Source organism: Neolamprologus brichardi, chromosome 8 (genome assembly GCF_056152115.1).
Source record: "Neolamprologus brichardi isolate AB-2024 chromosome 8, ASM5615211v1, whole genome shotgun sequence".
Taxonomy (NCBI): Eukaryota; Metazoa; Chordata; class Actinopteri; order Cichliformes; family Cichlidae; genus Neolamprologus; species Neolamprologus brichardi.
In genome coordinates, this window is record NC_142111.1 from 7,532,409 (window position 1) to 7,548,190 (window position 15,782).

The window sequence follows — 15,782 nt, forward strand, 5'->3', positions numbered from 1 at the left end:
TATATTACTTGATTACTGTGGTGCAATATGAGCAGCTGTGGTGGTGGGGATGGGGCAAAAATGCGGCTTTTCCAAAGCCATTCAGCGGACCAGATTGGAGTCTTTTCCAGGCCAGTTCTGCCCCTGGTTGTCAACCGTGGTCTAAAATGGGGAGGGGGAACTCCAGGCTTCAACGGCTGGAGTCCTGCAGGTTTTAGATCGCACCCTGGGTCAACACACCTGAATCAAATGATTAGTTCATTACCAGGCCTCTGGAGAACTTCAAGACATGTTGAGGAGGTCATTTAGCCATTTAAATCAGCTGTGTTGGATCAAGGACACATCTAAAACCTGCAGGACACCGGCCCTCGAGGCCTGGAGTTCCCCACCCCCTGGTCTAAAAGATCTGTGCGAGACACAGTCATTCATGACAAAAACCACAGACACAGTGGGCTCCAGTGGTGCAGTCTGGTAGCGTGGAGTACTAACTTATGAAGCAATGCTGAGGTTGTGAGTTTAAGCATCAGTCTCTGGCTATCTGAGAACAGACAACACACAGTCACGGATTTTGTCCTCTTGTGTTCATTGCCAGGTAGCTAAAACGCCACCACTTTTAATAAAACACACACACATACACAAATTCACCTTTTAACAGCTTTCTACAATTGAGCGCATGAACCCACCTGTTTTTGTTGTTGTTTTTTGAAAACATATATATATATATATAAAAAAAGAGGTGAATATTAAAAAAACAGAACATCCATTTGTGACTGGAGTGCTTTAAAGGCTGTGGTTTCCAGAGTGGTAAACAAATAAACAAAAATGGCATTCCAGCCTCCAAATACTGAAGTAAAAAACATATTTGACATGATTTGTGTCTGAAAGCAGTTTCCACAGACATTAAAGTCAGAGGCTGTGCTGTATCAGTAAGGCACGCTGATGAATTTAGAGCCTCGTGTCCTTAGAGTTCACGGCAGAGCGTCCAGGAAGCTGTGACTGCTGGGTAAAAAGTACCAAATAAAACTTCCATATGGCCACTAAGGTGTACCGTTACTGGCCAGTGCAAGTGGACATTGATTAGCCCAGGACAACATCAGTCACACACAGATCAGTTATTAGTCCATTGTTCTCCTTGTTTCCATGCATATTGATATATTCAGTCAAACTCCTAAAGGCTTTCATGCATGATGTTTTGTATATTGAAAAAATACATCTGGAATTCACCAGTCCGTACAAAATCTAGAAATACTGATGGTTTTATGAGTCGTAAGTGCTACCAAGCACCATTTCACACATCCTATCTTATCAGTGGACATCAGCTTGGACTCCAAGGACTAACAGTCAGAGGAGGTGTGCGTTTAGGTCGTACTTCTCGCAGAACTTGTCTGTGATGGGGATGCAGGTGAGGTACTCGCACCAGTCGCACTTCACGGGGTAGATGTAGAAGAGAACGGCCAGAGCGGAGAACAGACCCAGGAAGATCAGCAGGAAGACGCAGATTTGGACTCGCTTTCGGTACATATCGGAACGGCCGAAACTGGTGGGTGAAAAAAACAACAACAAAACAACAGTGACATCATTACTTCCCTCAGAGAACTGTCATTGTTTCGCATCAAACCTCTTAAATCATGAAAGACATAAAGGGAGTGAAAACTGCATATAGACGGAGGTCAGACTGAGGAAACGTTCAGTCAAAGGAAAGAATAAAGAATCTAGAGGTAAGCCAAGTGAATGCTAAGCTAAGCTAACTAGCGCCAGCTTAATTTAGCTTTAAATATAAAGTGGCAACAGTTTTCAGTCTCTTCAATTTCCACAACATGTGAACCATTCCTTTCATTTCTTTATATTTTGCTTCCAAGGAGTCAGACCTTCCTTCAGCAATAGTCCTCCAGGCTTTCTGAAGGTCTTTCAAAGCTTTTCTTTGGACACTGACTGCTTTTTCACTCGTATTCAGAATCTGTTTTAAACTGTATCTTTAGGCACTTTGTTACTAGCAGCCTGTCTTAAAAAACATAGAAAAGATAAAAGAAAAGAGGAAAGGAGAAGTAGTAGAAGCAGATAAACAGTAGATGAAAGCGTTTAAGAGATGCATCTGGCCCTTCAGTTAATCCCTCTACTCCATCAGACAACACTGAGGTATGCTAGCTATAAGAGCTACACAAGAACTGGACTGAACACACATAAAAGTGCAGTCACATTTTGACCTACCATGTAATACCACCTAGAAAGCATCTGATTAGCAGCTGCTTCATTTCTTAGCATCAAAATAGCCTCGAATGTACTGCCAATGCAGTAAAGCCTGGATAGAAAAGCACACAGAGCAATAATCACTTACCTGATGTATGGGAGGAAGGCAAAGGACAGGAAGAATCCGGAAACGAAACCACAGATGTGGGCAAAGTTGTCGATCCAGGGAAGCAAACCGAAAGAGAAGAAGAACACAGAGATGGCCAACAGCTTAGCAAACGCTCGCCACGGTCGCTCGAGGATCTGCCAGCTCTGAAACAGCTCCACAAAAAGACAAGCCAGGATGCCGAACTGGCTGCCAGCAGGACCCACCTGCAAGGAAAAAGACAGGCACCTATAGATCGCACACAGATCGACTAAATGAAAACAATGTATAACTATGATGTTTTTTGGTAACATCAACATCAGCTTGTACCTCTGCTCTATAGGGCAGGAAGATGGCAGAGGCCAGGTTGCCAGTGATGCCACTGAGCATGTAGATAATAGAGATTCTGAGCCAGCCAGCCAACTTCTCTATATCCCTCAGCACCGTCATCTGGAACAACACCGAAACCAAGCAGTGCAGAATTCTGCAGGGACAAGACAGGCAACCAGTTATCCTTAACATTCCACAAATGCATGCACAATTTCACTGAAGTATTCAGGCAACTAAGTTTTTCCCATAATTTAACATCTTCATGGCTGCTTTAAATACTGAAGAGAGAAAGGAAGAGTGCAGTCACCCAGCATGAAGAAACAGGGACAACCAGAGCCGAGAGAACTGATCAGGGACCTCTGGGTTGAGGAAAGGCAGCAAACCGCAGACATCGTCCATGCAGGCCACCTGCGACCAATGAAAACAACAATACAATCAGTCAGGGTTACGGCTACAACAGTCAGTGATGCTCTGCTGCCACCTTATGGTGGAACATGCCAGAGGTGAATGCAGTCCACAGTCCATTCTGTTGCATTGTGCACTGCAGGCTCCAGTGGCGCAATCGGTCAGCGCGCGGTACTTATACGACAGTAACCTGCAGAGCAATGCCGAGGTTGTGAGTTCGAGCCTCACCTGGAGCAACAATGTTTTAAATCACCAGGCTCTCACTTAAAGGAGCAAATTTACACTAGCCACTGTTTTTAAACATGCAGGTAAAGGTGTGTGCGTGCTGTTTGTCCTACCTGTGAGCAGAGAGTAGCCTCCTCATGGAAGTAGCCATGCATAAAATCACAGTACTCTCTAGAAGTTATTTCACACCTGCAACACGAATTCAGGTTTTTAAGTAGAGATCAGAGTACTAATCTTTTATTCAAACACATTTATTATGTAATCAAAAGGTGGATCAGTTCCTTTTTTCACTGCACCATAAAGATGTGTTGTAAATAAGTGATCCCGATCCTCACCGTCCTTTGGTTCCGATGCAGCAGGGCCGGCCTGTGATGGTGCAATCAATGTGGGGGAGGTTAGTGTGATTCCCAGAGTTGAACCTTGTGCAAACCTACAGATCAAAACCACAGTGAAAGTTTCTCATCGGATTACATGTCTGTGAAGGTTCTCAGTCATCCAGGTGATCGTAGTCAAAGGAGCTTGCAAAGAAAAGCGTCTGGACTTCTTTAAGTTACTTGAAGACGTTTCACCTCTCATCCGAGAAGCTTCTTCAGTTCTAAGGAAGACCCAGCAACACGCTCAGACAAAAACTGGTTCACCCGAAAGACAAAACTCCAAAACACAGACTTAACAATGTGGTATATGCTGTACAGTGCAGCGAGGAATGCCCAGACCTCTACATTGGAGAGACCAAACAGCCACTTCACAAGCGCATGGCACAACACAGAAGAGCCACCTCCACAGGACAAGACTCAGCTGTCCATCTGCATCTTAAGGATAAAGGACACTCTTTCAAGGATGCCAATGTTCACATTTTGGACAGAGAGGACAGATGGTTTGAAAGAGGAGTGAAAGAAGCCATCTATGTCAACTGTGAGCGACCATCTTTGAACAGATGCGGTGGTTTACGACACCAACTCTCTGCCATCTATAATCCAGTTTTGAGTTCCCTTCCCAGACGCCTTAACACCCACTCACATCCTGGGCCATCTGACCTCAGGAATTCGCTGGTGGTGGGGCCAGGTTTCACAATGAACTCATCCGAAACTCTGGCTGATTGGGACCCACACCCAGTTTCACACCTTGGCTCAGGTGATTAGAGGATCATCAGGGGGTCCTTTTGTCCCTCTGTGGGGGGACACTCCCACCAGGTTTATATCTGGGACTCTCCACCATTTGACCTTAGAACTGAAGAAGCTTCTTGGATGAGAGGTGAAACGTCTTCAAGTAACTTAAAGAAGTCCAGACGCTTTTCTTTGCAAGCTCCTTTGACTCATCGGATTACAGTTACAACAGTTTAGAAACAAAAAAACACACACAAGGAGAACAAGGAGACAACTGTTTGCCTCACATTGACTTGAACCAAACCACTTAAATGCAATATTACATTAGTCTTTAGAGACTCTCTTGACTCTCTTGCAGTACAGTTGTACTGAGCTACAGTTGTATAATCAGACATCTTAGCCTTTTGGTATATGACTGGCTTAGAAACAGAATCATTGCTACCTGATCCATGTATCTACTCGTTGATAAATAATAGTATCAGATGAACACTTGGCCCATCTGGAGTTAGGGGTAGGGTTTGGCTTTGGTTACGAATTTTAGCTGTAACACTGAAAAATGCTTAAAGACTTCAGTGGAAATGTATCTCCTAGTTTCCAAACAGTGGCCTGTTCAGCATTTGTTTTATATAAAACCAAACCCTTAATCTAACCCTGTGGATGTTGTGAGGTTAAACTGTTAACATGTTAGTGCGCTTACAGGCCAAGAAGTGATGTCATCCGGCCACTCATGCGGTGAAACAGAGGCTGGCTCCAGACAGATTCTGCAAAATCAAAAGTACAAGAACTAAGAGTGAACACTGACGTCTTCCAGCAGGGTAAGTCGGCTCCAACAGCTCAGCCCACACATGGATAAAAACAAAGTCTGTCCAGCAGACTGTTGCTCTTGTCTTAAGTTATGAGTCCTTCATCCAAAATTGTTTTCTATTAAAGCTGAAGAATGATAATCATGTTACCTGGGGTCCTGATGGCAAACGGCACCATGTTGCCGGAGTTCACTGTTCAAAGAAGGAGCGCTGGGGTGCTGAGGCCACTTCACCCACACTGCCAGTGTGCTCTGCAGAGCAAAGACATGCCATGTATATTCAGAATGCACTGACACTATACGTCAATGGACTGGTTCTTGTATAGCACTATCTGAGTACTGAAAGTGCTTTACACAACTTGCTTTACACAACTTGCTTCATTCACTGTTTTCTCCAACAGCATCAGAGAGCAACTTGGGGGAATATCTTTCCCAAAAATATTTAGCATGCAGACTGGAGCAGACAGGGATCAAACCATCAATTGGTAGGTGACCTGCCCTACCAGCCAAGTTCTGCGTAGCATCAGTAAGGTATCGTTTTCTAAGCACAAGTTTCAATAAAATCATAGTGTGCCTGAAATAATCAGGTCGTGGTCGGTGCTGAGACTCTTTCAAATCTAAGCTGGTGTCACCGACCGAACACTCCTCCTGTAGAGTCTGCAGGCAGCCGGAGCGATCATTCCTCACACAGCAGCCCGATTCTCTCTCTAGTGCTCGCTTCTCCTGGATCAGCTTGTGGATCTCTTCATCCTGACGCATGCACGGGGAAAACTTGGCTCCCAGGTGAATCAGCGCTTCCTGTGGCGAAGAAGAGATGACGTGACAACACTAACACTACGCCTCTGTCAAAATAAGTCTTTCAAGACACCAGCCACAGAAAACAAACAAATACATTTGTGCATTCATTTCAACTGAACATTGTGTGATTGATTTAAATATGGAACCTGGTGTGTTTAAATCCTACTACAACAGAAAATGTATATTTCAACCATTTATTCCTTTATTTAGTCAAAAATCCTACATGCATTTACAGTGGGGCAAAAAAGTATTTAGTCAGCCACCGATTGTGCAAGTTCCCCCACTTAAAATGATGACAGAGGTCAGTAATTTGCACCAGAGGTACACTTCAACTGTGAGAGACAGAATGTGAAAAAAAAAATCCATGAATTCACATGGTAGGATTTGTAAAGAATTTATTCGTAAATCAGGGTGGAAAATAAGTATTTGGTCAATAACAAAAATACAACTCAATACTTTGTAACATAACCTTTGTTGGCAATAACAGAGGTCAAACGTTTACTATAGGTCTTTACCAGGTTTGCACACACAGTAGCTGGTATTTTGGCCCATTCCTCCATGCAGATCTTCTCAAGAGCAGTGATGTTTTGGGGCTGTCGCCGAGCAACATGGACTTTCAACTCCCGCCACAGATTTTCTATGGGGTTGAGGTCTGGAGACTGGCTAGGCCACTCCAGGACTTTCAAATGCTTCTTACGGAGCCACTCCTTTGTTGCCCGGGCGGTGTGTTTTGGATCATTGTCATGTTGGAAGACCCAGCCTCGTTTCATCTTCAAAGTTCTCACTGATGGAAGGAGGTTTTGGCTCAAAATCTCACGATACTTGGCCCCATTCATTCTGTCCTTAACACGGATCAGTCGTCCTGTCCCCTTGGCAGAAAAACAGCCCCATAGCATGATGTTTCCACCCCCATGCTTCACAGTAGGTATGGTGTTCTTGGGATGCAACTCAGTATTCTTTTTCCTCCAAACACGACGAGTTGAGTTTATACCAAAAAGTTCTACTTTGGTTTCATCTGACCACATGACATTCTCCCAATCCTCTGCTGTATCATCCATGTGCTCTCTGGCAAACTTCAGACGGGCCTGGACATGCACTGGCTTCAGCAGCGGAACACGTCTGGCACTGCGGGATTTGATTCCCTGCCGTTGTAGTGTGTTACTGATGGTGACCTTTGTTACTTTGGTCCCAGCTCTCTGCAGGTCATTCACCAGGTCCCCCCGTGTGGTTCTGGGATCTTTGCTCACCGTTCTCATGATCATTTTGACCCCACGGGATGAGATCTTGCGTGGAGCCCCAGATCGAGGGAGATTATCAGTGGTCTTGTATGTCTTCCATTTCCTGATGATTGCTCCCACAGTTGATTTTTTCACACCAAGCTGCTTGCCTATTGTAGATTCACTCTTCCCAGTCTGGTGCAGGTCTACAATTCTTTTCCTGGTGTCCTTCGAAAGCTCTTTGGTCTTGGCCATGGCGGAGTTTGGAGTCTGACTGGTTGAGGCTGTGGACAGGTGTCTTTTATACAGATGATGAGGTCAAACAGGTGCCATTCATACAGGTAATGAGTGGGGGACAGAAAAGCTTCTTACAGAAGACGTTACAGGTCTGTGAGAGCCAGGGATTTTCCTTGTTTGAGGTGACCAAATACTTATTTTCCACCCTGATTTACGAATAAATTCTTTACAAATCCTACCATGTGAATTCATGGATTTTTTTTTCACATTCTGTCTCTCACAGTTGAAGTGTACCTCTGGTGCAAATTACTGACCTCTGTCATCATTTTAAGTGGGGGAACTTGCACAATCGGTGGCTGACTAAATACTTTTTTGCCCCACTGTAATTTCGACATGCGTTTGAATCATTTAACTTTTAACTAACACTTAACCATTTTTCCATTGCTTTATTGTACTATTTATACATTATATTTATATGATATTTGTGTGTATTAGTAGCTAATGCAACAAGTGTTCATGAATGCATGAGCAGATTATACACACTTATGGTTAAAGAGGGCGTACAGCCTCTTTCAATTCTACATCACTTTGTTCTTTAATTATCGCATTCACAAGATTTTTAGAAGACTCGACTTCTGACCTCTGACCTTGAGGCAGAGGTCACTGAGATTCAAACTCGCCTGGGATTTTTAGTAGTGTGAAAGGCGGTGGATAAAAGACTGGAAGTACTTACAGAGCTCGGACCCACCCAGAAGTTTTGCTGTTGCACAAACTTCACGTTTTCGTAAACCCCCTTGTTCCTCAGCACCTCAAAAATGAAAAAAAAATATAAATTTTTAATATTCAAAAATTTGTAACAAAGCAGCATTGAACTCTTATAAAAGTCGAACAGTTTACTTACCGAGTCGACAGTTTCGTGTTGCGAGAAGCCGATAGGGGCAATACCGTAAATGGTGACAGCCAGAATGGTAATGAGCAGGTGGACGCAGGTGATCCAGTAGGTAAAAAAAGGCCTGGAGAGGGAAGCATTGTTAATGCATTGTTTACTTTTTGCATTTAAACATTTCTAAACAGCCACATCCCATCTCACCTGTGATCATCCATGTCTTCAATCTGCCGCTTGACGTAGCTGTCTATGCGTTTGCGATACGACCGGTTAGTGAGACGTCCGACTATGCCCAGCCCGTACGGTCTCTTCTCTCTGGCAAAAAGCTTCTTAACCGGAACCACAATTCTTTGCCCTCGCTGCTGATGGCTGTTGACGCTCACCACCTCCTGTTTCAGGCGGACTTTGGGTTGGACCGCAGAGCCGGATTTTGCCTTCCGCCACCCTCGCTCTAAAGGCCTGAATCGGGGAGGAGGAAGCATTGTAAGGGATTGCAGCTCCTTTCATTTTTTTGTGTGCATGTGAAGGATACGGTGGAGACCTACATCATGAGATGACTCCTCTCTAGTTCATTCCTATCCAGAGCGCTTCCCGTGAGCTCGCTCTCATCTAGCTGTTTGAGGGCAGCCTCCGATGGAGTCTCAAAAACCTCGTCAGCATAGCTGGACAACTCATCCTGCAGGCCTTCCTGCAAAGACTCATCTCATAAATACACCGTAGACAGTATTTTTAATTTATTTCACAGAAATAAGCACACATGCTTTTGCTACATAAAGTCTCTGCGGGCTATCGCATTCAGAAGATTGCAGAAGACTGCAGAACTGAAAATTATGCTGCAGGAAGTTCTTATACTGAACGAAAAAATGCAAGCTTTATCAATCTGTGAATTCAAATGAATGTCACAGTGACTAAAAGTCGCTTTGGGAGAGTGTGTCCACTGCTCACTCTGGTGAAGAAAGAAGTATCTAGTTCATCGGGGAAATCCGCAGTGTCATCTTCGAAGAAACTAGGAGGCATGAAACTCCGTCTGCGGCACCGCCCAGCGGTGCTCTCGCCTAACGTCCGGCCCTGAGAAACGATCATAAACACGACAATTCAAACAAAGATGGAGGAAATTTTCTAAATCACATCGACAAAAGCACCTTAATAATAAAGGTATTACTTTATCATTGCGAAATGAGAGCTGGTTTCTATTAATGGAGACAAAATATCACCATTTTTTTGTCAAAGCTACTGGTGACACAAATGCACACAAGGTGGCTCACTGGGTTCATGGTAATAGTGAAAAAGCTCTAACCTGCTCACCTATGAACCCCTCGGCGTCACACTTAACCCTGGAGAACCAATGGGGTCAGAGCCGACCCCATTGGTTTTCTAGGGAAACCATGGGGTCAAATTTGACCTAAATCGAAGTATCATGTAAAATGTCCTTTCTGTATTTCTTTTTCTAAATCTTTTTTTTGGCCTGTCTGTCGTTGTAGCAACCAGAAAAATGCCCAACAGATTTACTTTCCCAAGTGGATCATTATGGCTTTTCCCATACTGGTCTACTTGATTGTCATTGCTTGTTCGATCTGCATTATTTATTTATTTTACTTTTATGAAAAGAGAAGTTGGGAAGAGGCTCAACAGAAGGAGAGGGAAAGAAAAACAGAGGAGAAGAGAGACAGAGAGAAAAGATACAAAAGATCAGTTTGTAAAAAGAGAACAACACAGTAGTGAAACTTTTCCTAAATCTTCCCCAAGTAGTTTTTGGTAACTAAACCTAAGCACTGACGCAAAAGAGCGAGACGGCGTATCGTTTCTTAATGATGCGATGTGGCCTCTGCAGGTTTGCACCTACATGAGCTCAGCTCTTCCAGAGTGCTCTGAAAACAAAGCAGCAGATAACTGAGCATTCGCTGGTGTTATCACGGACCATCTGCTGGTAAAACCCCCAGTAATCCCCACCCACCACACACACACACTCTGAACAGCAGCATAATTCCTTTACATATGTGTTCTGTAGCTCGTGGTTCACACTAGGACAGTCACGTCCACACTGCTGTAAAGTATAGCGCCTGACTTTAATCCCCAACAGGACACGCAAATCTCCTGTATTACACAACATGCTTGTGTACATAAAAAAAAAAACTGCCAAATCATTATGGTAAGTGTATTTTTTCTGGGACAAATAAGAAATAACTTAATGTAAATCAAAGTCCTTTTATGGGCTATCTTACTAGAATCTGCTTTTAATACCAAGAATGAGGAACATGCATGAATATCTTGACAGGCAGCAGCGTAGAAGAATTCAAAGGACAGCAAGACCGTCTTAGGTAGGAATTCTGGAATAAACAACAAATATGCACCTTCATTAGCGCCGCCGCCGCCTTGAGACTCATGACGGCGACAGATTCTCGCTTGCGTCGTCGTGGGAGACGATTGAGGGCGGAGCGGGAGCTGGAAAATGAGCAGAGGGAAGCTGTGCCGGGCGTCATGGGAGTTTGCAGGGCGCTCAAGCCGTCTACTTCTTCCACATTGCGGAAGGCACGACCCCGAGCCAGGGGGTCCACGATCTGCACACAAACACAACGCGTCACACAAGTGTGTCGGTTCACCACAACCTTTTTCTTTTAAGCTCGATTGACACGACAGAACAGAAGAGGCAACAGGGACGCACATACACATCGATATTAGGGTTAAATTGATGTAAAAGTAGATTTTACTTCACATGTGCTTTATGTTTTACGTCTGATATTATCTTTTATACTAAAATTAAGGGCAAAGTTTCAGATAAATTTGCTAAACCAAGGGCTTTTTAGGCTACTAGCACTACGCTGACATGCTATTAGCTACACAGAATTCACAATGAAAGGAGTACAGAATTATTAGCAGAAGATTATTAGCATTATTTTGCAGTTTTAACTTGGGACTGATGCTTTCTAAAGTGACGGCTCAAAGTTTTGCAGTTTTAACTTGGGGCTGATGATATTAACCCTGGTAATTTTTCTTTTTTTCTGAAATAATTATATTTTTCTGTGACAACAGAAATAATTGATGCTTTCTAAAGAAGTCTAATGTGTTTAAAAATGCTACTTGGAAAAACCATGAGAAAAACGTACAATTTCATAGGGTGGCAATTAATTCTGCCGTCATCTGTAACTGTATAATTAATATCAGTGCTGCACTCATTATTGTGACTTTCAGTGGCTTGTTGTTTTTGCGGTTAGTCAAACAAATCGTCAATAAAACGTTCTTTCTCTGTTAAGACCCCATCAATTGAACCCTACGAAAGCGGACAAAGCAAGGCGCTAAAGCGACCCCGATTTTCAAGATGTGACATGAAGAACAGGAGGAGAGAGGTGGGGGAGAAATGTGACGAAAGAAAAGGTGCCCATCTACGTCTCCATCCCTCTAACATGCTCCCCCCCCCACATTGGCGCAGGCCTACCCTCTGCATGCCATAGTGGTGATGACTGGGGTGGAGGGGTGGGAGGTAGAGGGGAGGAGGGGTCTCAGTGCTGGCAAGGGAGAGATTGTCTTGGCTGTGAAGCTCCATCTCCCTCATCACCTGCGTCTTCAGACCCCCGTACAGATGACTGCAGTGCTGCAGGCTCTTCCTCCTCCATCGCTGGGTGCTGTCGCTGTCTTTACTCACCCCAAACCAGTCAGCCGTACCCCTGGGGGAGAGGACACACTCTGCTTAGTGAAAGCATATACTTTTTTTGATGTAGAGGTAGTGTGTCAGAAATGAATCAGGTTCATCTTGGCACAAGAACTTAATAATGAATCAGGATGAAATACGGGCCATGATTTTAAAAAGTCAAGAAAACAACACTTTTATATTATAACATCTAAGATGCTCTTCTTGTACTTTTATCTCTATCTAATGTGTGCAAGTTTGAACCCAGCTTTGAGAGCCTGGATGACATACACTGTCTTGTTTCCTTATATAATTTACAGCCCTCTGCTGGCAGAAAAGAAGCAGATGTTGCCTCATATTCCCAGAGTAGATGACACAATATGGGTCTTTGTTTATTACATTCAGTTCGATAAATGTGCATTCAGGTCCCCCTTTTTCCAAGAACTGTGTCCGCACATCAGGCTGCGTGTTAACCGATCAGTGGGAGGAGGGGGAGGCTGTTTAGAGAGCAGAACGTTTAGTAATAAACACTCAGCCCTCATCATCAAGAAAAACGCCAGCTGGGGAAGCCTTTTAAGGCTGCACAAGGACAGGGTGGGGGAGCCCTGATTACTGTCCCTCCAGAGAGGAATCTCTTAAAAAGAGGAAACAGGTTTGGAACAAAAACAAAACAACGGTAGGATTTAGACTGGATGCCTTGAGCAAGAACGGAGACGTAAACAGCGGGATTAGAGACAGAGAAATAAGGAGGACAGGAGACCCAGATTTGAAATTCTGAAAAACTTTTGCACAGTTACAAAATGTTTGTTTCCTTAAATGAAGCTAGCAATCACACAAACCTCATAAACAATATTAAATCCTGGTGGAACGACAAGGCCAAATTTCAGAAATGGGCTCATTTCAGGGTCGGTGACAGTTGTTTGTTTAGAAAAGCAGTTCTTTTTCTTTTTGGGCACACGCACGAGGAAGCGAGCACGTCTTTTTCTTTCTTTTCTTTTTCTTAGTCACCCACACAAAACGCGAACAAAACATTCAGACTGCTTGACGACAGCACGAGACAACCACACATCGCAGAAGATTAAAGCAGTTTTAACACGCGTGAATTAGTCTCCACATCCTCCAGGTAAGGCTGGTACACATGAAACAACAGTCGACGTAATTATGGGCTCACACGGCATTTTGGGCATCAGGGAGAAGAAACGGCAGAAGGGTAAAGCTTTGCACAATCCAAACAAACACTACACAAAAAATCCAGGTAGCTATCAAACAATTAGACTACTGCTGGTTCAGTTTGCACATGCCCAGTCTCATTCATTCATAGCCACATGTGGAGGCAGCAAGTGTGACCACTGATAAAATTACTATTAAAGTCAAAATAGACATTATTTTAAGAATGCATTGTAACTCATTCAAGTTGTTTTCATATGTACGACTTTATGTTGGTTTACATTTTTCCTATAATTTAATATTTACTTTTCAACTTTTATGTTTTCTAGAAACAATACGAGTTTTTTTAACTACAAAGAACAACATTGTGCTGTGAGGTAGGTAAAAGGTTCATCTGCCCTAGTCTGAGAAGTCCAAAGTCTCTCTCATGAGTTACATTTTCTAAAGCCTGAAAAACGTGTGCAGCACTCTAGTTCCCTCTAATACTTTTGAACCACAATATGCTGAAAGGTCATCGGGGATTTATTTGTCCATCCATTGAAAGCTGGTTGTCTACACCACTTTTTAAAAGGCCAGCATGTCAATGACGTAGTGTCTCATTTTGCCATTAAAGAGACAAAAAAAATATAGAAAATTACTCATAAAACTCATAAAAGTATGAACTTAACATTGACCTTGGTTCATAATTTGGATTAGTTGATGATTCTGTGCAAGTTTCACAAAAATCCTGTAGAGATTCTTGTGAACTGTGGATGGACGGACATAGAGACGGATCAGTGTCTCGCAGTTGTATAAACTTGTTGGTCCTTCAGCTCAATGAGCCTAATAATGGCACCTTTAAATGTCACAAGTTAACAAGTTTAATCGTTTTTGTTTAACTTCCATAGACAGCTAAAAAAAACAAAAATTATATGCTACCACTGAACAGAGCTGTTTCAGTGGCAGTGGGTTACGCTAGTAACCAATTATTATACACTTTGATTAGATCACAGTTAATCATCTCCTGGCTACAGTTTAATTTATATTTATCCCACATATATGACAGCTTTTATCAGTCTTCTTACTGAACTTCCTAAAGCAAAGCAAATAAGCCACTTTATCAGAACTATTCTCTTCAAAACTTCCAATTTTTAAAGAGATGGCATAAACCAGATGAGATCTACATGCTGGCAATCACAAACCCTTCCGTAAAACTCAACATATAAGACTGAAAGCAATTTAAAATGTGAGCTGCTAGTGACTCTAAATCCTGTAGTTAATTTTGAGAAAATCTTAATCCCCCTCAAAGACAGAACAAGTGCTTTGTTGAGAATTTTCACTGACTTTCCAAAGCATCTCATGCTGAGCCAGATGTTTTGCTCTGCTCCAGTTTGCCTCAGCTTACTCACCTGTCCTGAGATCTCCAAGAGGGCTTTAGGGTATGGCTCATTCCTGATTGGGCTGGGGACTCTGGAGCTGAGTGATCTCCATCGCCAGTACTGTCCCCGCTTAACCCCTGACCCCTAATAAACCTCAATCTGCCAAATACAAACTGATCCTTCACAAATCCCACATACAATGTTCCATAAGGGGATTTCCTGATATCCAGGCCAGCTCTACGTCAGCAAAGAGCGGAGGATCAGCACATGTCTGGAGTCTGCTGAACATCCCTTTCTTCTACAGTGCTCTCCTGGTTAATCAAAGTTTGAGAGAATCCAGTGCTAAACTCCTCAGTCAGTCGGGAGGCTGATGTCTACATCATGACGTGAAAAGAAATCCACAGAGAGCTTCCGATTTCATCCAGCTGGACTATATAACACACAATGAGTGGGTGGATCTTTGTTTTCTGAACTTGTGTCACCAGCACACACAGCCTAAATTTCCATACCCGACAAAGAGCGTTAATTTGTCTGGAGACGTCCCTCCTTAAGAGCTCACATGAAAGGATGTGACCTACTGGGCAAAAAAGACGGCGATGCTGGTCCTCGTCAAACTGAACATTTTCCCACATCAACAGCCCCCAACGATCTCTATCAGTGAGTCCCCTCTCCCTCTGCCTGCCTGAGTCTCTGCCTTGTTTTGCAGGAGTGAATGTAAACACCAGTTCTCCCTCTAACATACCACAGGAAATGGAACGTTAGAAGGAGGGAGAGAAGAAAGATCATCATTTGCATTAGGAGGGAGAAACGATGAAGGGAGTGCACCTTGGACATGCCTGGACATGACACATACACACATACTGTATATACACACACTACCGGAGAGGTTTATTTTCTCATCGCTCCAAGCTAAAACCCCAACGTGCTCTGCAGTTCGGAAACTCGCGTCAGCTTCTTTAAGGAAGTCAAACTGAGCATGTGAACTTGCGGTGAATGGCAAAGTTATCTACCGTTTAATTTTGTGGCCTCCTTAACATGAATAATGACCCGTAAAGAGCGCTCCGCTTGTCCTCCAGATAAACATCAGGGTGTCCTCCAAGATACCCCGCGAGCACACAACAAATCACACTCAGAGACGTGCTTTGTTTGAATAGTAAAGATTTAGCATGGATTCATGAACTCTTGCGGAGGAGAGACCTCAGCTAACCTCCACGAGTCACATACAATCGCATTAATTCTCTCACAAACATCAAACGCGTCCTGTGCTTCTTCCACAAATGCAAATAAAAAGCTAATACATTTCTGCAAGATGAAATTA

At 43.4% G+C, this 15,782-nt stretch overlaps 1 protein-coding gene and 1 non-coding gene across 4 annotated transcripts in view; one reads left to right on the forward strand and one right to left on the reverse strand.

Annotated features, from left to right (window-relative positions):
- Nucleotides 1-558: 558 nt before the first annotated feature.
- rhbdf1b (rhomboid 5 homolog 1b (Drosophila)) overlaps nt 559-15,782 on the reverse strand; it is a 39,935-nt gene continuing 24,711 nt past the window's right edge. For 2 of the 3 annotated variants that reach the window (XM_087845355.1, XM_087845354.1), the window contains 16 exons: nt 11,748-11,976; nt 10,666-10,872; nt 9,260-9,382; nt 8,860-9,002; nt 8,519-8,773; nt 8,330-8,441; nt 8,162-8,236; nt 5,813-5,974; nt 5,328-5,428; nt 5,072-5,135; nt 3,607-3,701; nt 3,385-3,460; nt 2,949-3,049; nt 2,642-2,795; nt 2,315-2,538; nt 559-1,516 (listed from right to left, as the gene is read on the reverse strand). In XM_087845355.1, coding sequence (XP_087701481.1) covers nt 1,321-1,516; nt 2,315-2,538; nt 2,642-2,795; nt 2,949-3,049; nt 3,385-3,460; nt 3,607-3,701; nt 5,072-5,135; nt 5,328-5,428; nt 5,813-5,974; nt 8,162-8,236; nt 8,330-8,441; nt 8,519-8,773; nt 8,860-9,002; nt 9,260-9,382; nt 10,666-10,872; nt 11,748-11,976 — 2,317 coding nt within the window. In that variant the 3' untranslated portion in view covers nt 559-1,320. Of the gene's footprint in view, nt 1,517-2,314; nt 2,539-2,641; nt 2,796-2,948; nt 3,050-3,384; nt 3,461-3,606; nt 3,702-5,071; nt 5,136-5,327; nt 5,429-5,812; nt 5,975-8,161; nt 8,442-8,518; nt 8,774-8,859; nt 9,003-9,259; nt 9,383-10,665; nt 10,873-11,747; nt 11,977-15,782 lie in introns of all 3 variants that reach the window. The other variant, XM_087845353.1, reaches the window with a different exon arrangement.
- trnai-uau (transfer RNA isoleucine (anticodon UAU)) lies at nt 3,189-3,282 on the forward strand. Its single transcript has 2 exons — nt 3,189-3,226; nt 3,247-3,282. It is a non-coding gene; the product is annotated as a tRNA-Ile (tRNA).